The sequence below is a fragment of the Colossoma macropomum genome, unplaced genomic scaffold (assembly GCF_904425465.1).
Source record: "Colossoma macropomum unplaced genomic scaffold, Colossoma_macropomum, whole genome shotgun sequence".
Lineage (NCBI taxonomy): Eukaryota > Metazoa > Chordata > Actinopteri > Characiformes > Serrasalmidae > Colossoma > Colossoma macropomum.
The window spans coordinates 37501-57500 of record NW_023495981.1 but is presented as its reverse complement, the minus strand read 5'-3'; the positions used below and the strand labels follow the sequence as shown (position 1 = coordinate 57500).

The window sequence follows — 20000 nt, the reverse complement described above, 5'->3', positions numbered from 1 at the left end:
GCGGTACAACTGTAAACAACAGCAGGCCCCAAGCAGGTTGGGGGGGGGTGGCAGACCAGCGTCCGAAAGCACCTCCGGTGCCGCAGCGCCGGAGGGTAGCGGCCTCACCTGCCTCCGAAGCCCGGAGCCTCACGGCGCAGCACCCGCACTCACACGCACCATCCTCCGCGTCCAGCAGACTTAGCAGCGGAGGGGGAAAGCGGAACCCACACCGAGCGCAGCTCATCCAGCCCCTCTTCTACGGGCTGGGAACTCGAAAACACCCTCGGCGCACCACGAGGGAGGAGAAGGGCAAGGCTTTACCGGTCCGCAGACTTTCGGCCCCACCCTCAGATCCTTCCTCCCGGCTTTTAAAGGAGTCAGGAGGCGCGCCCTGCGGGTCCTTCTGCAGGTTCACCTACGGAAACCTTGTTACGACTTTTACTTCCTCTAGATAGTCAAGTTCGATCGACTTCTCGGCGCTAGGCCGAGGACCCCGGTGAGGGTGCCCTGACCACGGCCGATCTGAGGACCTCACTAAACCATCCGATCGGTAGTAGCGACGGGCGGTGTGTACAAAGGGCAGGGACTTAATCAATGCGAGCATATGACTGGCGCTTACTGGGAATTCCTTGTTGATGGGGGAGAATTGCAACCCCAATCCCAATCACAAACGGGGTTCCGTGGATTGCTCGAGACTGTCGGCGGAGGCGAGCGACCCGCTGATCCGTCCATTGTGGCGCGCGTGCGGCCCCGGACATCTAAGGGCATCACAGACCTGTTATTGTTCCATCTCGTGCGGCTAGACGCCGCCGATCCCTCTAAGAAGTTGGGAACGCCGACCGCGGGGGGGCAGCGTAACTATTTAGCATGAGGGAGGAGGGAGTCTCGTTCGTTATCGGAATTTACCAGACAAATCGCTCCACCAACTAAGAACAGCCATGCACCACCACCCACAGAATCGAGAAAGAGCTATCAATCTGTCAATCCTTTCCGTGTCCGGGCCGGGTGAGGTTTCCCGTGTTGAGTCAAATTAAGCCGCAGGCTCCACTCCTGGTGGTGCCCTTCCGTCAATTCCTTTAAGTTTCAGCTTTGCAATCATACTCCCCCCGGAACCCAAAGACTCGTGGTTTCCCGCAACGCTGCCCGACGGGTCTTTGCTGTAACGCCGCCGGATCGCGGGTCGGCATGGTTTACAGTCAGAACTACGACGGTATCTGATCATCTTCGATCCTCCGACTTTCGTTCTTGATTAATGAAAACATTCTTGGCAAATGCTTTCGCTTTCGCCCGTCTTGCACCGGTCCAAGAATTTCACCTCTAGCGGCGCAATACGAATGCCCCCGTCCGTCCCTCTTAATCATGGCCTCGGTTCCAAGAAACCCATGGAAAATAGAACCGGAGTCCTATTCCATTATTCCTAGCTCAGGGTATTCAGGCGGCGCGCGGGCCTGCTTTGAGCACTCTAATTTGTTCAAAGTTAACGCTCCGGGCCCCTGGCGCGGACAACCCAACCAAGGGCATCCGGGGGGCGCCGGCGGGCAGGGCGTGGGACGGGGCATGTGGCTCGCCTCGCGGCGGACAGCCGGGCCCACTCCCGAGATCCAACTACGAGCTTTTTAACTGCAGCAACTTTAATATACGCTATTGGAGCTGGAATTACCGTGGCTGCTGGCACCAGACTTGCCCTCCAATGGGTCCTCGCCCATGGGTTTAGGATGCGCTCATTCCGGTTACGGAGCCTCGTAAGAGACCCGTACTGTTATTTTTCGTCACTACCTCACCGTGTCGGTAATGGGTAATTTGCACGCCTGCTGCCTTCCTTGGATGTGGTAGCCGTTTCTCAGGCTCCCTCTCCGGGATCGAACCCTGATTCCGGCCCGAGGTTATCTAGAGTCACCAACGATGGGTTTTGGTTCTGATAAATGCACGCGTCCCGCTTCCTTCCACACTCCCGGTGAGGAGAGAGAGCGGAGAGCGGTCGGCGTTCGTTTGCATGTATTAGCTCTGGAATTACCACAGTTATCCGAGTAACGTGTGGAGCGATCAAAGGAACCATAACTGATTTAATGAGCCATTCGCAGTTTCACTGTACCGCCCGTGTGCACTTAGACCTGCATGGCTTAATCTTTGAGACAAGCATATGTTACTGGCAGGATCAACCAGGTAGCAGCGACCTTTGTTGGGGGGGTGGGTGCCGGCCAGGGAGACAGTGCACCGAGGAGGCCAGGTCAGCCGCTCCTGGTGAACTCAACGGGCGTGACATACACCAACTCCATAGGGGGGTATACATATATATGTATATATATATGTATACATATATACATTTTCTCATTTAGATTTGAGAAAAGTCTCTGTTTCCTCTGTTATCTGATCTCTGTTTTCTCTGTTTCCAGCTCTGATCTGAACTCACTGATCTGCCCTCCATCTATACCTGCTCCTGATCTGATCAGCTCACTATCAGCTCCTCACTGAGTGACGGAGGGTCTGATACAGCAAAGAGAGCTCAAAACTGACGGGTCGAGGATCCAGGAACACAGAAAAACCACTGCTGTAGAGAAAACAGGAACTAAACCTGTTTTTCCCCTCCTGCTCTGCTCTGACTCACTGGAAACATGTCTTATGGTGTCCCAACACTCCACCAGAGATTCTCTGACATAGGAGGAGATCTAGTTACGGTCATATTATAAGGAATGCCGAGCCTTATCAATACAATTACTAATAAACGTATTAGACTTATTTTTCAAAATGACTATCACTGACTAAAAGAGAGGGTAATGAGTTTGGTAATGAGGTCTGAGGTACCTCTACCCATTCTCAACACCTGATCAGGGATGCTCTTAAGCAGTGAGCTGTAATGTTTTCAGGTTCTACATTTATGGCGGAGCTCCACATTAGTTAAGAGATCACCTTCATCAGTTAGTAAGTGTGCTATCGGCCGTTTTCTCTTAGCAAACCAGTCCTGATAAAAACAAAACAAAAGCAGTTTCATGTTCCTCTGCTCTCTGCCCCTCCCCTCACTCAAGAAGTGCTGGGTGCTGACTTCCTGATTAGGGAAAGGGGCCATTAATGCCCAGCACTGGCTGCCTGAGTGTGTGAGGAGCAGATGGCAGAGGAACAGATAACTGCTGTTGTTTAGTTTTATCTCTAAAGGATTGTTTTTCTGGATCCTCATCCTGGTCAGTTTAGCTTCTCTCTGCTCGATCAAACACTCTTTCACTCTGTAAGGGCTGTTACTGAGCTGATTAGTCAGACCAGGCTTGGCAAATACTTCTAAAACAACTATATTGAATTGACTCTGTTTGCACTGATTGACCAGACCTCTCTAGCAGGTGTTAAACTGACTGGAGGTTAAAGTGTTTGTCTGTAGCACAGATGTTTATGTTGCTTGTATAAAACATGATTTTTGCAGCTTAAATATTTTTAAAATTATTTTGCCAAAGCCAAAATGTGTAGGTTGTGCCCCGCTGTCCCCTACTGTGAGAACTGTGAAGGATTTTATATCCTTTATTTAGTCTGGACTCCCACATTGTTGTGTGTGTGATTCCCCCACAGTTCTGGACTCATCTTTGAATTTCAGTCTCAGCAACTAAGACAAAGATACAGAGCCACACCTTTCAGTGGTGATCTAAAGTCATATGAATGCCTGTGTTTCTGAGGTTAACAACTGTCTGTAAGGCAATAGCCAGTGTTTACACACTTCTGTTTCTTGTGGATTTCTTTTCAGCCTTCTGTCCCTCCCTCACTCAGGGAGTTTACCGTGCAGGGAGGAAGGGAACAGTCTGCTTTTTGCTGATGCAGGAAAAACTCATCACAAAAGCAGAACACTCGCTCTTGAAATAACTTTTTTGTTAATCATGTGGTGGTGAAGACAGTCTGTGTCACTTTACTGTGTGGATTAGTTGCTTCTACTCTGGGTCCTCAAGGTGAGTATTTTATTTCAGATGGATGATAAAAGTAAAAATTCATATATTCCCAGTAGTAAACTGTGCTGAATGGAGCAGTATTCTACAGTATAATCTTTAAGTCATGGGCAGACCAACTATCCACAATTGTTGGTGAACTTCAATTGTAAGTGAAACTAAAACATTCTAAAGTGGTCGTTTCTGATCATGTATTAATAATATATATCAGTTCAGAGTTTAGTGTTTTATGAATGTGAAATTGAACGTGTTTCTCATTGGTGACACATTGAGTTGTTGTGTTTTTGTATTCTCTAGCCTCGCTGTGTTTCATGACTCGTCTCCGATGTCCTCGATTGATGTTGCGCTTCTGACACTCTAATTCTTGAAATTCTGTGACAGTTGCTTAAAAACTGCTACTGTAGAATCACGTTATATTTCAGATGAGTATCAAATGATGGACTCTGAACTGATAACCGTTGAAGTTCACGTATGTATAAGTTTTAAATTAAGTTTAAATTGTACACCTCATACGTCGGCAGTATAATATATTCTGAACTGACATCTGCTGGTTTTATAGACTCCTTATTAGAAACGACTAGGGGTTTGAATCTCGAGGCACCTCACGATTCGATTAGATTACGATTCAGAGGCTGTGATGCGATTATAAAACGATTATTGATGCATTTCGATGCACCTTTTTTTCTACACAGGATTTCTGTTTTTCTCACTGTGTGGGGTCTTGGTACTTCTAAAGTATTTATAATAGCCCACGATGCATTTACTTCCAATATCTTTTATTAATAAATCAAATGGAAGTGATGTGGCAAAAGAACTGGAAGGCTCTCATTCACTGCGCATGTTCGGAGCACATGAGACGCTGCTGCCACTCATCTGTGATAAAATGCGCAGTTATGGTGAAATAAGATCCTGTGACAATGGATGTCCACACACCCGATTACAGCTATTCTAACCGTTTTCTTCACTGATTTCATAACTTAAGTCTTGGTGTTGTAATAGAGAGTGCGGGGGGGTGGGGGGGTTGCTGTGTCAGCAGTGAAATATCTTCGAGACTGGTCGCTGTATCTCAGCTCCTAATTGTACAACATAGCGTGAAAGCCCTGGTTCTTAACAATGAGAATGGACGAAAATCCTTGGCAATAAAAGTTGTGACAGAGTTTGTAGTTCACTAGTTCACTTCGTCCTGTCCGAGTTGGGTGGAAGCTTTGTTTTTACACAGTAAAACTTAGATTGATACTTTATATTTAGCAGGTTTTGTTTGGGTTTGTTGTTTTGGCCGAGGCCTTTCCTGACATCTGCTGCTGGTGTGAGAATCCACTGTTTGTACTCATATATTAGTACAGTAACACAGCTTTAAACATAATAGTTCAGACTAGAGTTTGATTCTCCACACCCACTTCACTGTTACACCTCACTCTTCTCATATTGTTACGGCCTGATAAAGATCGGGTCGCAGCACAGGAACAAGTTCCAATTAGAACAAATGGTTCTATTTAGCAGTTCAGGCAGTCTAAACGTGCACATAGTGGACCTGCAGATTGTCCTGTCACAACCCTACAACACATTCTAGTGTAGAAAAATGTTACCAACATAACTTTATTATTATTTGTTTCTACTCTGGGCCCTGAAGGTGAGTAATTCATTTAGATGAACTGTTTTCCCCGCCATTATTGAAAACAAAAGTAAAACATTCATATATTGCCAGTAGTAAACTCTGCTGAATGGAACAGTATTCTACGGTACATCTACGGTCTGTGTGTGGCGCGACTCTTAGTGCTCAGTGTGTAGTATTACCACACTCTAGTAATACGTGCAGCTAGTTTAACCGTGTTTAGGGGAAAGAAACCTGGCTTAACTGCAGTGTTATTTCCTGTTTTACCTGATGTTACTACATTTAAACACCACACAGTGTTATATTTTCTGTACTGTGGGGAATCTTTAGGCGTGACTCATCAAAGCTTTAAAAGTTGCCATTCTCTGCCTTTAATAATGACAAACGCCCCATATCAGACTGAACGGAACTGTCTGTCTGAAAAGATCGGCTTTGATAATGCAGTATAATCAGACTCCACATCAGTTTAACCGCTGTGTGCTCATTTACTGACAGTAATCAAACATATAAAATATGAGTCCAACAATACAGTATAATATACTCCTTCTTTATATCGAAGTCTGACTCGTTAAAAATGAAACCAACTTCTCAATAAATACAGACGCAGACAGAGAACTTACCTCCGAACACACGCAGAACACAGAACATCAACAGCAGTAAAGACGTATGAAACATCGTCAGCATTATTTCAGAGCATATTACAGAGATTAGATCAGTAAACATGAAATGCGTCTCGAACTGAAATCCACATTAACTGAGATTTGTTCACCGAGTCGACTCTTTGAAATTGTGTTCCGTACCCACCCTGATTTCACTTCCTGAGGACCCTCGGCCAGAGTTAGCAAGTTAGCATGTTTTCATTATCATGCCAGCCAGTACAGTTATATATAAACGTTATGGTTTAATCCAGTTGTGTGTCGCTTAGTTGTGCTTGATTACTAAAGTATTGAAGTTTACAAAAAGTCAGGCAAATACGCGTCGACCTATGCCTTTAGAGGGTCCTCCCACAGATGATGACCGACGGTGGTGAGACGTAAGAGTCTTCCAGTAACACTGCGAATCGAATGACCGGAAACCAGACGAAGTAAGATCAGAACTGGGAAGTAGGATTGGGCACCACACCGAGGTCTGAGTCGACTCTGATCCGGCTCTTTTAAGTGAACACTGGGGGCCGACTGGGACATGAGAGGAACCGTTTACAGTTTGTGTTTGTTCGTGTAAAAATGTGGACAAACAGATCTGCTGACGCTCTGTCGTCGAAAACTTGTCAGTCTTCTTTAAATCTAGTCTGTTAATCAAAGCCAGTGTATCTGTGATCTTAAAGCACACAGTAAACTTAGATTGGTACTTTATGTTCAGCAGGTTTTGTTTGGTTTGTTTGTTGTTTTGGCCGAGGCCTTTCCTGACGTCTGCTGCTGGTGTGAGAATCCACTGTTTGTACTCATATATTAGTACAGTAACACAGCTTTAAACATAATAGTTCAGACTAGAGTTTGATTCTCCACACCCACTTCACTGTTACACCTCACTCTTCTCATATTGTTACGGCCTGATAAAGATCGGGTCGCAGCACAGGAACAAGTTCCAATTAGAACAAATGGTTCTATTTAGCAGTTCAGGCAGTCTAAACGTCTACACAGTCTACACACAGTAGACAGTCTAAACCCTACAACACATTCTAGTGTAGAAAAATGTTACCAGTGTAACCTGGTGGAATTGTATCATGCCTTATAAAGCCTTTATTAAAAACATACTGCTACTTTTACAAAGTTGTGTGAAAAATACAGACATACAGTGGAGAGAAACTCAACCATGACCTGATATAACTTCACTGAGACACAGACACAAACATACTGCAGTACAGAGGGGGGAACAAGTCACTAAGTTACAAGTAACAAGTCTTGACACTCAAGTTCTGAGTCAAGATAGTTGGGTCTCCATTCAAGTCCCGAGTCAGTACAGGCGAGTCTCAAGTGGAGTCCCAAGTCAATAGTCCTAATCTTCGAGTCCTAAACAAGTCAGTCTGCATTCTTCACTAATTTAAAGCCATAACACTGAATGAAGGTAACAGTGCTGTAGCCTTGAAATGACAGCATGTTAGTGGTTTATGACTGTATATTAATATTACATTACATTTTTTACCCTTCCTACAAAATCCATGATGGACAGATAACAGCACTCTTAAAAAGGCTGGTTCTTCAAGGGTTAGAAAGTGTTTCTAAAAACACTCAAAGAACCCTTCGCATGGTTAAAGTGCTCTTTGCATCATAGAGGGTTCTTAACAATGTGCTGTAGATGGTTCGATATAGAACCTTTTTGAAAAGCGTTCTATATAGAACCTAAAGTGTTCTTCTATTGTTACCATGTCACGCAATAGGAGAGCCCTTTTCAAAAAGGTTCTGTATAGAACCATCTACAGAACATTCTCCATCGATCTCAAGAAGAACCCCTTTCTTACAGAGTATGTGACAGACTTACTGGTACACACAGAGTAGTATTTTGGGGGAACACCGGATTAAAATAAAAACTATCTCAGCACTGAAAGCCGACTAAAAACAACGGTGTTTGAATTGAATTTAAACGACAACGGAAACCAAAACGACCGAGCTGAACAAAGCTGACAGAACAGACAGTAAAATGATGTTGAACGTACGAAGCAGAATTTTCCGTTCCACCTTAAATGGTGCAGCAGTTACGTTCTGGTGTTACGGTAAATTCAGTTCCCCCTCATCGCGCGTGTAAAAAATCATGACGTCTTCAGTCGCCGCTCCTCTGGGGGGCTCAGGTGGGCTTAATTCGTTTGTGTTTGTACCGTTATGTCGTCCTGTTCCTCGCAGTAAGCGAATTATCATGTTGTTTGTAAAATGCCTTGTAGTTAAACACGTTTAAAGTGTAAAATGTGTTGTTAGCAGATGTTTTAATGCTCAAACACTACGTGGGCCATCTTGCCAATGCTAGCTTTGGCTCCGTTTCCAGCTACTCCGAGTAACAGAAGTTAGATTTATTGCGCCATTTCTGATTTAATTACCGCACATGCAGACACATTCTGTAGTTCAGACTTCAGTGGTTTTAAGGTGTATTTATGTCCCACATCCTCATCAGTCTCGCCAAGTTCTGTAAATAGATCTGAAACATTTGTTGCTGAAACAAATAAACTGCATTAAGTTACACAGCACAGTAATTAGTCTGTGTTATTACTGTTAGACTACGTATCTCAGTGCACCTAGGAAGTTGGTTTCCCTGTAGGTTTTGAGGCTGAAGTCTTACTGTTATGGTACTAATGTGACTCTTTACAGTAACTTTTATTCATATTTTATAATCTTTACACTGAGAATACAGGGGGAACATCTTTAACCCGACCACCTTTACACTGAGAATACAGGGGGAACATCTTTAACCAGACCACCTTTACACTGAGAATACAGGGGGAACGTCTTTAACCAGACCACCTTTACACTGAGAATACAGGGGAACGTCTTTAACCAGACCACCTTTACACTGAGAATACAGGGGGAACGTCTTTAACCAGACCACCTTTACACTGAGAATACAGATGGAACAGCATTCTCAGTGTACTAGTCGATTACAGATATTAAAGATTGAATGCACTATTATATTAAGTTGTTTATATTTTCATTTTACTCCAACTGCTTTTTCCATTAACATTGTTTTATACAGAGACTAAACGGTAGAACAGATTTACCCAGTGACCCTAAAAAGTAAGTTCCAGTAAAAACTGGCAAGTAGGATCAGTTTAATATACTATAATGCTTTCTTTGCTTTTTCTGTCCTCCCAGTAACTACAATGGGTCCAAAATCTTAAAATGTAGTTAATTAAATGAAAAAAAAAAGATACATTATATGTTTTACCATTTTTCTCAAATTCAATGATTACTACATGCAGGTGTACTACACTGTAATGTTTCTGGACACAGCTATGTCATCTGTTACTGTGTTACCATGTCTAATGGAAGTAAACCACTGGGATTTGATCAGTGTTCCTGGTAAATGGTTTCCTTTCCCTACACTACAACAAGGCATAAAGGTACTAATAATCCTATCATTTCCTTATATTACAACAGGTTATAAAAGTACTATAATAATTGTGTTGTGTAAAGTTTGCATAATATAAATAAAAGTTACTGAGTGAAATGATCTGCACAGATATAGATTATCAGCATCACTGCTTTACATTAAATCCACTCCAGCTGTAATATACAAGGGGAAACCACTTTTCTCAGGCTCTGGTTAAAGATGTTCCCCCTGTATTCTCAGTGTAAAGGTGGTCTGGTTAAAGATGTTCCCCCTGTATTCTCAGTGTAAAGGTGGTCTGGTTAAAGACGTTCCCCCTGTATTCTCAGTGTAAAGGTGGTCTGGTTAAAGACGTCCCCCCTGTATTCTCAGTGTAAAGCTGGTCTGGTTAAAGACGTTCCCCCTGTATTCTCAGTGTAAAGGTGGTCTGGTTAAAGACGTTCCCCCTGTATTCTCAGTGTAAAGGTGGTCTGGTTAAAGACGTTCCCCCTGTATTCTCAGTGTAAAGGTGGTCTGGTTAAAGCTGTTCCCCCTGTATTCTCAGTGTAAAGGTGGTCTGGTTAAAGATGTTCCCCCTGTATTCTCAGTTCTAAAGATTATAAAAAATGAATAAAAGTTACTGAGTGAAATGATCATGCTCAGAAATAGATTATCAGCATCACTGCTGTACTGTTAATCCACTCCAGCTGTAATATACAAGCGGAAAACACTTTTCTTATAAAATATGAATAAAAGTTACTGTAAAGAGTCACATTAGTACCATAACAGCAAGACTTCAGCCTCAAAACCTACAGGGAAACCAACTTCCTAGGTGCACTGAGATACGTAGTCTAACAATAATAACACAGACTAATTACTGTGCTGTGTAACTTAATGCAGTTTATTTGTTTCAGCAACAAATGTTTCAGATCTATTTACAGAACTTGGCGAGACTGATGAGGATGTGGGACATAAGTACACCTTAAAACCACTGAAGTCTGAACTACAGAATGTGTCTGCATGTGCGGTAATTAAATCAGAAATGGCGCAATAAATCTAACTTCTGTTACCCGGAGTAGCTGAAAACGGAGCCAAAGCTAGCATTGGCAAGATGGCCCACGTAGTGTTTGAGCATTAAAACATCTGCTAACAACACATTTTACACTTTAAACGTGTTTAACTACAAGGCATTTTACAAACAACGTGATAATTCGCTTACTGAGAGGAACAGGACGACATAACGGTACAAACACAAACAAATTAAGCCCACCTGAGCCCCCCAGAGGAGCGGCGACTGAAGACGTCATGATTTCGACATGCGCGATGAGGGGGGGAACAGGGGGAACTGAATTTACCGTAACACCTGTTAGGTACCTCACCTGTGGAAGGTTCGGATAGTGCCAGATAGCAGTTCGTTGACTCTCTCACTGCTTCATTTCAGATCGTTAAAGTTCGGTCACGGCGAGTCGGAGGAGTCGGCCGGGATGATCGGCACTGAGTGTGGTTCAGCGCTGTGAAGGAGGACCGTGTGCGGCTCCTCTCTCTCCCTGGGTGAGTCTATCAGTGCAGCTGGGCCTCCAGCGTAGCCGGTGCCTGTGAGGACAGAGCCGTTTGGGTGGGCTGGAGTTCCTTAAGACAGACATACACTGCGGGGTTTAGCCCGGTTTGAACCTGATTCGGTCATATGATAAACATACACCACACGACTTACTATGAACACTTTTGAAGACTAAAGTCCGACACCCTCTCACATCTAAAGACAGTGTCACAGGGTTTTTAGACACAGACTGTGATTCTGCAGAGACTTGCAGCGTCACTGTCCGCAAGATATTTTTGAGGTTATTTCCCATCATGCACCTGGTGGACATTTATTCCCTTTCCCAGTCTGTAGTGGTACAGATGGGTTTGGCTGGGTGTGTAAATGCTGCCTTCAAGTCTCCTTGGACGTTCCGACATAAAGGCTTCGGGGGTCGTAAGTACGACTTGGTTTGTGTTCAGGTGGTTCTGGTTGGAAATAAGTGGAAATATGTTTTTGGTGTATTTTGTTTTTTCTGTTATTAAAGAGAGACTGTGTATAATACATTATACCCATGTTTCCATGTGTAGCTCAGCCTGCAGTGTTAATATCGTGGCTGATGAATAACTGAAATAGGACCAGGTAATCAGCGGCTGTCGTTGGTTTTTAGGTAACACGCCCCCAACTCGGAAACTCAGGGCTCGTTGAAAGTTTCGCACTAGTAAATAAGACATTGTGGTGCCGTTCATGTGCATCGATATCAAAATACGATACTTCCGACACGACTTGAAGGCAGCAAAAGGTCTGTGGCTCAGCTCAGTTCACTGTACAGCTGTATATTCTGGCAGATCATCATCCAGTATTATTTTATTATTTACTGTTTTATTTAACATAAAGATCTACACATCAACAAAACACGCAGTGATGCAGCACTGTTGACCATAAACAAACATTTGGAACTTAATATGGTTATTTTTTAAAAGTGGAAAAAGAGGTTTCAGGCACTAAAGCATGCACTCTCTCTCTCTCTCTCTCTCTCTCTCTCTCTCTGTACAAACATGTGCGTATGTAAGTATGTGTGTGTGTGTGTGTGTGTGTGTGTGTGTTAGATAGACAGATCACTCTAGTAATTCCAGAGGGAGCGGTACGAAGCACAGTAAAGAGTAAAACAGGAGCAAAATGAATAGGACCAGTATTGCCGTACACTATTATACTGATGCGTAAATAGAAAGTAAAGATAAATAATAATAAATGTACTAAAACAATAAAAATACAAAACTAAGAAGTAAACTGCACAAATGCTATGCATTTGACAATGCAGTGGTGCATGACCCCTCGAGGGAATGAACTAGTGACTATGTATGCATATGTGTGTACTATGTACACACCGTTTATGGTACCAGTTTGTAGAAAATATAACTTTTATATTTTTATTATTATTTGTTTATTTTTAGATTTAATAGTATTTTCCAGTCTCTGGTGTATCTGACAGTATAGCACTGTGAGACATGGTGTATAAGAGTTAATGAATAAGAAGCTATTATTGCAGAGTGATTTATTCACGTGGGCAGAGATAAAAGAGAGAGCCAGTCTGTCCCTGTCAGGAAAGCCTGGTTGTGAGCCTCCTCCCCTTTTCTGTTTTTTTATGTATAAAGTGAGCTTAATACGTAAAAATAACTGGCAACATGGCACATAGAGCAGTACTGCACAAAGGCAAATTAAAAGGAAGCTGAAATTCCAGGTGTACCTAGAAGAACATATTCACATCGGGCCAGAGAAATGATACATCCCAGATAGAGAACCAGCCTCCCATTGTGATGAAAGCCTGGTTTTAGTCTGACTTGAGCTGATTTCATACATAAAAGACTTGCAGAAGGCCACATTCAGCTTTAGTGCACACAGTTAAATGAACAGAAAGCTGAGAGTTATGTTTAAGCATTAGATCAGTTTGGGCCATGTTAAACCAGGTCTTCCTGACACTGTGAGACTGGTTCTCTGAGGTGATTTCTTTGTCCCAATGTGAATAAACCCTTCAGTATCCACTTATATCCACAGAAAAGGACAGTTTGGTCCTTATAGCCTAGCTCCAGAGTTAACTAGCCACCTTTGAAGAGGAGAACTCTCTATTGCTACTTTCACATTACAAGCCTCGTTGCTCCAATCCAATTTTTTGTTCAGATCCGATCTCTCTGACACGATGGTTCACACTCGTTTAGGTAAGTGATACAAATCTGTCATTAATGTGATGAACCAGCGTCCTGAAATGACCCTCATGAGCTCATCCTACTCAGTAACGTCACGTGAATGAATCACGTTCATCATCAGCACAAACTAACGAGCAGAACGAGCTTCGCTGAGAAGATCATTAACTCTGATCAGCTCTCAGCTTCATTATTAGAGCGAGACGAAGGAGAAAAAGGTGAGATGGGCTGCTTTTCCACCGTTTACAGGCTTTAACTTCTGTTCGGCGCTGCTGCCATGGTAACGCTGAATGATGGCGCAGCGCAGTGGAAAAAAGCACATGAATTCCGATCTGAGCATCACATTAAGGTCACATGGCCACGAATCGGATACGTATCCGATCTAGAACCACATATGAAAGTGGCTCAACCTGGTAATGTGCCTGGGTAAAGTCTCTCTGTCTCTCTTTGCATTCAGGTTCCTCAACAGTGTGTAGGAACTGAGCTGGGACGGAGGCGACACACAGAAGGACCACCTGACAGCCGAAGAAGAAAAAATAGACTGATTTCAGCAAAGGAAGGCGATCATGTCGGTGGCTACGACAGTCTGTGTTACTGTACTTTGTGGATTATTTAGTCAGACTCTTGGAGGTAAGTCAGTTCTTTAAACTCTGCAGAACTGAACAAAAGGAGTACACTCTTACGTTGGTTCTTCAAGGGCTCTTTAGTGAAGACAGTGGTTCTGTACAGAACCATGAACACTTATGGAGCAATTTGCATGCTTAAGTGGTTCTTTGCGTGGTGAAATAGTTCTTCAGATTGATGGAGAATGTATTGTATAGGGTTCTATATAGCACCTAAAAGGGTTGTTACAAGCTTCGTAACAATAGAAGAACCCTTTTTGGTGCTATATAGAACCCTTATACAAATCTTATAAAGAATAAAGATTGTTTTTCACTAATTTATCCTGAATTCAGCATTTCAGTGTATTCAGTGCATTCAAAGTAACCAGTCAGATCTGTATTGCGCAGTTGTTGGATATTCGACTTTCTGTCCCCATTTTCTCATTAATAAACGTTCATAAATGATCAAACCTTCCCTTCCCCACTCCTGAAAGACAGGTCGCTGTGTCTTTATTCTGAGAATATATCACCTCTGTAAGGGTTCAGCCGGCCCCGCCTGCTGCCGGCAGAGGGCGACGGTGGCAGGGTGTCCAGCCTGCGCCGCCTGCTGCCAGCAGAGGGCGACGGCAGCAGGGTGTCCGGCCTGCGCCGCCAGCTGCCAGCAGAGGGCGACCGCGGCACAGGGGCCATAACTTCAGGGAACTCCAATTCCCAGAAGTCCGCGGGCTGATTAGGCCCAACGCGACACACCTGCGGACTCCTCTACTTAAGGTCAAGGCAAACAGTGGTGTTTGTCACACCTTTGTAGAGGGGTGACCGGTACGGTACTTAGTGTCAGAAAAGCAAAGCAAAGCAAAGCAAAGCAAAGCAAAGCAAAGAAAAGAAAAGAAAAGAAAAGAAACTGCCCCAAAACTAAAAAAGAAAAGGGAAAGAGGGCTGAGAAGAGGTCTGCCTTCCCTTCGTTTTTGGAGTGGAAGTGTTTTTTTGTTTTTCCTATTATCTGTCCTCTCGCCTCTCTAGTTCAGCCTTTGTTTGAGCACGCTGCTCTCAGCGTCTCTTTTGTTTGCCGTTCGTCATTTTCCCGCCTTTTCTTTTCCCCCTTCCTTGAGGCGTTATTGCCAGTAGTTACCTGTGCTCCTCAGTGGTGCAGTGGCAACGCCACGAAGTGCCGATCAATACATCGCCGGTTCGAACCTGGCTTTGGGTCACCTCAGGTGCATGTTTCGGATTCACAACCCAGTATCACAAACAACTCATTTTTTTTCACTTTTTTTTTCTGTTTCCATTTCTGCACTTGGGTCCGCCTCCCCGCCGTCCCGTAACAACCTCATAAAACACCGTAAGTCATTAAGGGTGACTTATAAACAGTCTGAGCTATGGTTTAGGTTTTAAATGTGCTGTCTTGTTTTTTTCTCAACATCTCAGCAGTCTTCACTGGGCAGACGTCGTGTCTGTGATTAAAGGTGATGCCGTGTTGATGCAGTGCTGGTTGAGTTTGTGTAAATACTCCATTCTGATGTGCACGTTCTGGTTATTGTTGTAGTATTAATGTGATGACATCACTGCTGCAGACTGCAGCCTCATGACATTGCAGGACAAAACAGGTTTGGAATTCTTTGCTCTCTCTCTCTCTTTCTTTTCATCACAGGACAGTGAGAGGGAGATGTTTTCCTGTTTTACTGTGGTCATTGCAGTGGGGTTGGTGGTCTGAAGTATTTGGGAGTGTTTTTAGGAACAGCAGAGCATCAGAATAAAGACCAAGACAGGATGGTGGAGAAGATACTGTGTGTGCCAGGTTGTCTTGATGGACAAGGGGAGGGTTCTGGTTTGTGGCATTGGTTGACTGTTTTGAAGCCACCAGGCTGGACTGGACAGCACTGGACTCGTGCCTCTTGTCATTTATCTGCCAGTGCAGGAAGGAAGTCAGGGCCGTATGATGAAGAACTGACAAAGGCTGTGAACTTCTACAGCAGGTAGGAGATTTGGGACACCTGTTTGTGCTGAAGCCCAAGGACATGGACCCTGTTTTATCAATCCGTTCTGTGGGCTTGGTCCAGTGTGTTATTGACCGATAGGTCTGACACTCAGCTGTGCTCTTGTTTGGAAGGTGACTGATTGTTTTACAACCTTCTGATCCAGACCAGAGTGATGGTCGGTAGGAGTGTTCAGCAGTGTCTTTAGGAGGTTTGAGAGGAGGGCCTGTGGAGGCTCCAGAAGAGATGAGGTGTTTTCAGTGCTGCCTGCCTGTTTCAGGGAGGCTCTGGGGAGGGGCTCCAGAAGAGATGAGGTGATTTCACAGGCTCTGGGAGGGGCTCCAGAAGAGATGAGGTGATTTCAGAGGCTCTGGAGAGGGGCTCCAGAAGAGATGAGGTGATTTCAGAGGCTCTGGAGAGGGGCTCCAGAAGAGATGAGGTGATTTCAGAGGCTCTGGGGAGGGGCTCCAGAGTGTCTCAGAAGACTTTCCCTTTTCTGTCTGTTCCTGCTGCTGTGGAGGACTTTCAGTCTCTCAAAACTCTCAAAGCTTTGTGTGGGGCCTGAGTTAAAGTCGTTTACAGAAATGCTCCGTTTGGTATGAAGGAGTTAAAGTGCTCCAGGCTTTTCTCCACAAGGCTGCTGGAGGTCTCTGTATAAACCTCCCATAGAGACTTGTTTACACAAGTTTGGTGGGGGGGCTGGGGAACCTCTGGGAACTTGAACCTCCCGGTGGGTCAGGAAAAACCTGTCTGTCTCACTTTGGAGAATCAAATTCAAAGCTGTGGGGCAGTAGATCCGGCACAGCTGATCAAGGCCATGAGCTAATTTGCCTGATTTTGCATAATAAACAGTCTCCCTCTCTCTCTCCCCCTCTCTCTCTCTCTCTCTCGCGTTTGCCGGCCGCCATGGCATTAAAATAGCGCCTGATGTGAGCTGCTCTGTGGAGGAGTGCAGCCTAGCTGTGGGAGAAATAGTGGGTTACAACAGCATCGTGTCTGCATCCAGGATGAGTGGGGCTGTGGTGGTCTTTCTAGACGATGTGGAGAAAGTAAACACGATGGTGCAGAACGGCGTTGTTGTTCAGGGCACGTTTACACTTGTAACGCCTCTCATTCGCCCAGCGAGGAAAATAACGCTGTCTAATGTCCCGCCTTTCATTAAAGACGAACTGATAACAGCAGAACTGTCGCGTTATGGTCAACCAGTGTCTCAAATGAGAAAGTTCCCCCTTGGTTGTAAATCCCCCCTGTTAAAGCATGTTGTCTGCTTCAGACGACAGATTTATATTATCCTGAAAAACGGCACTGACGAGGTGAACGTGGCTTTTAAGTTTAGAATTGATGATTTTGACAATGTGGTTTTTGCCACATCTGATTCTATGAAATGTTTTGGGTGTGGACAAGAGGGGCATTTGAGGCGTTCGTGCCCTGAGAAGGCTGAGGAAGGCCCCTCACAGGCCTCAAACTCTGAGCCCATGGGGGGTAACGCAGGCCAGGCCTCTGATACGGAAGCTGGGCCCAGTACAGCTGAGGGGAGTGCAGCAAATCCCAGGGCAGACAGTGAGGCTGACGCAGACCTCATACACAGACACAGGATCAGCAGCTGAACCTGCTGTTGGAACCAGAAGTAAGACAGATGTGGGACAGGAGTGTTTAGAGTCTAAAAGGAATAAACTTGATGCTAATGCTGATGTCGGGGTTGGTGCAACAGCCATTGCTGCTGTGGGATCTGTTGTAGGAGAAGAGGGTGTGGACACAGAAGCTGTAGCTGAGGAAACTGTTTTTAAAGCTCCCTCTGGTAAAAGGAAAATGAAGTGGGCTAAGCCTGGTGACAGTAAGGGGAAGACACAGCAAGTAGCAGGAGTGTGGAGGGAGAAACAAGGAGAGGATACTGGTCTCAGTACTCTGGATGATTCGGATAGCGATCTTTCAGACGTTAAAAGTCAGCGGAGCCGAAGGAGTGCATACACTTTCGATTAAATAAAGTCATTCCTTCAGAAAACTAAAAACATGAAAGGGGTAGTGGTTGAAGACTATTTTCCCGATCGCAGGCTGTTTATTGAGTCGGTTCAAGTGATAATGAGGAATGAAGGTGAAGAACAGTTTACAGTACAGGAAATTTACCGGTTAAAGAAAATTGTGCCAAAATTGAAACTAGGACTACAAAATGACAATGAGGACGGTTTCGAGACCACATAGCTTCTCCTTGTTTCTCGCTCTGCTGCTAGTCTCATGCTACCTAAACACACATTCCTTAATGAGTAGGATCAGGGTGGGCACTCTGAATGTGAACGGAGCTCGGGATGTGTATAAGAGAGCTCTAATATATGAATTCATTAAGCAAAAGGGTGTTGATGTTATGCTGCTTCAAGAGACTCACAGTGATGACTCTAATGAGACTGATGGGAGGAGGGAGTGGGAGGGAGAGGCTCTCTTCAGTCACATGAGCTCAACCAGAGGAGGGGTGGCTATTCTTTTTGCCAAGCGTTTTTTGCCAATCTCTTATGAGGTTCAATATGTTATAAATGGTAGGTGATTATAAAAGCACAGTATGAGCAGTTTAAAGTGAACTTTGTGAATGTTTATACTCCCACAGTCGGTACTGACAGGGTTTATTTTCTTAATAATGTTTGTGCAGTTTTGCAGAATTGCTGTTCAGATGATTATTTGTTCATGGGTGGTGATTTTAACTGTACAGAGGATGATGATCTGGACAGGAACCGCGCCGAGCCTCACACTGCATCAAAGCGAACTGTACGCCAGCTGCTTCAGAAACACAGAATGTTAGACAGTACTCATGGGCTCACACAAGGGAAGGTTTTATGTCACTAGCTAGGTTGGATAGGTTTTATTGTTTTAAGCACCATCTTAACACTTTTAAAGAATGTGTGATTATACCAGCCGGGTTTTCTGATCACAGTATGGTTCTGTGCACTGTTTTTATTGCAAATTTAAAACCCAAAAGTGCTTATTGGCATTTTAACACCTCCCTACTGTGTGATGTGAATTTTAAACAAGTGTTTTCAGTTTTTTGGGCTAATTTTCAAGAAAGAAAGCAGCATTTTAGAACTTTGCGACAGTGGTGGGACTATGGGAATGTAGAAATCAGGCAGCTTTGTCTACAGTACACTTTCAGTGTCTCACGGCACATTACTGACTCCATGAAGCAGTTGGAAGTTGAGATACTTGGAACTACAGAGACTGATAGACTCTACAGGAGACCAGAGTCACGCTGCAGATCTCAAGTCCAAAAAAGTGCTCTTGCAAACCTGCTGGGCTTTAGGGTACAGGGGGCTCTGGTCCGATCGCGTTATCAAAGTTTAACGCAGATGGATGCCCCATCTAAGTTTTTCTTTAGTTTAGAGAGAAAGAATGGCCAGAGCCGTTTTATTCACTCTCTGCGCTCTGAAGACGGGCAGGAGCTGACAGAGCCCGTTGACATTAGAAAATTCTATTCTGAATTGTACAGAAGTGAGCATAAGGAGAACGGAGAACTGGCTTCGCGCTTTTATGCAGGTCTTCCAAAGGTCTCTGAGTAGTCGAATGCAGAGCTGGAAAGGCCCCTGGGTGAGCAGGAGCTTCATGCTGCGCTACAGAGCAAGGTGGGACTGCCCCAGGCATTGATGGCCTTCCGGTGGAGTTTTATAAGGCCTTTTGGGCAGAGCTCGGTGCAGACTTATTGGCTGTACTGAATGAGACCTTGGCGGAGGGTTCTCTGCCACTGAGTTGCAGGAGGGCTGTGATCACCCTACTGCCAAAGAAGGGAGACCTGCAGGACATTAAGAACTGGAGACCGGTGAGTCTCCTGTGCACTGATCTCAAGGTGTTCTCCAAAGCTCTGGCTATTAGGCCAGTGAAGTGATGGGGCATGTCATTCACTTAGACCAGACCTACTGTGTATCTGGCAGGTCTATTACTGATAATATTTGTTTACTCAGGGATATATTGGAAGTTTCCAATATTCTGGGTGTTGACTCCGGCCTCATTTCATTAGATCAGGAGAAAGCTTTTGACTGAGTCGAGCATCAGTATCTGTGGTACTCTTAAGGCTTTTGGTTTTAGTCCCTCTTTTATTGCAATGGTAAAGGTAATGTACCAGGACATTGAGAGTGTACTGAAGATTAATGGTGGTTTGAGCGCTCCCTTTAAGGCTGAGCGTGGCATACGGCAGGGCTGTGCTTTG

At 44.5% G+C, this 20000-nt stretch overlaps 1 protein-coding gene across 1 annotated transcript in view; it reads right to left on the bottom strand.

Annotated features, from left to right (window-relative positions):
- LOC118803885 (saoe class I histocompatibility antigen, A alpha chain-like) overlaps nucleotides 1-6220 on the bottom strand; it is a 25651-nt gene extending 19431 nt beyond the window's left edge. The window contains exon 1 of the mRNA XM_036564421.1: nucleotides 6135-6220. Within this exon, the coding sequence (XP_036420314.1) occupies nucleotides 6135-6198 (64 nt within the window). The 5' untranslated portion in view covers nucleotides 6199-6220. The remainder of the gene's footprint in view (nucleotides 1-6134) is intronic.
- Nucleotides 6221-20000: the final 13780 nt, after the last annotated feature.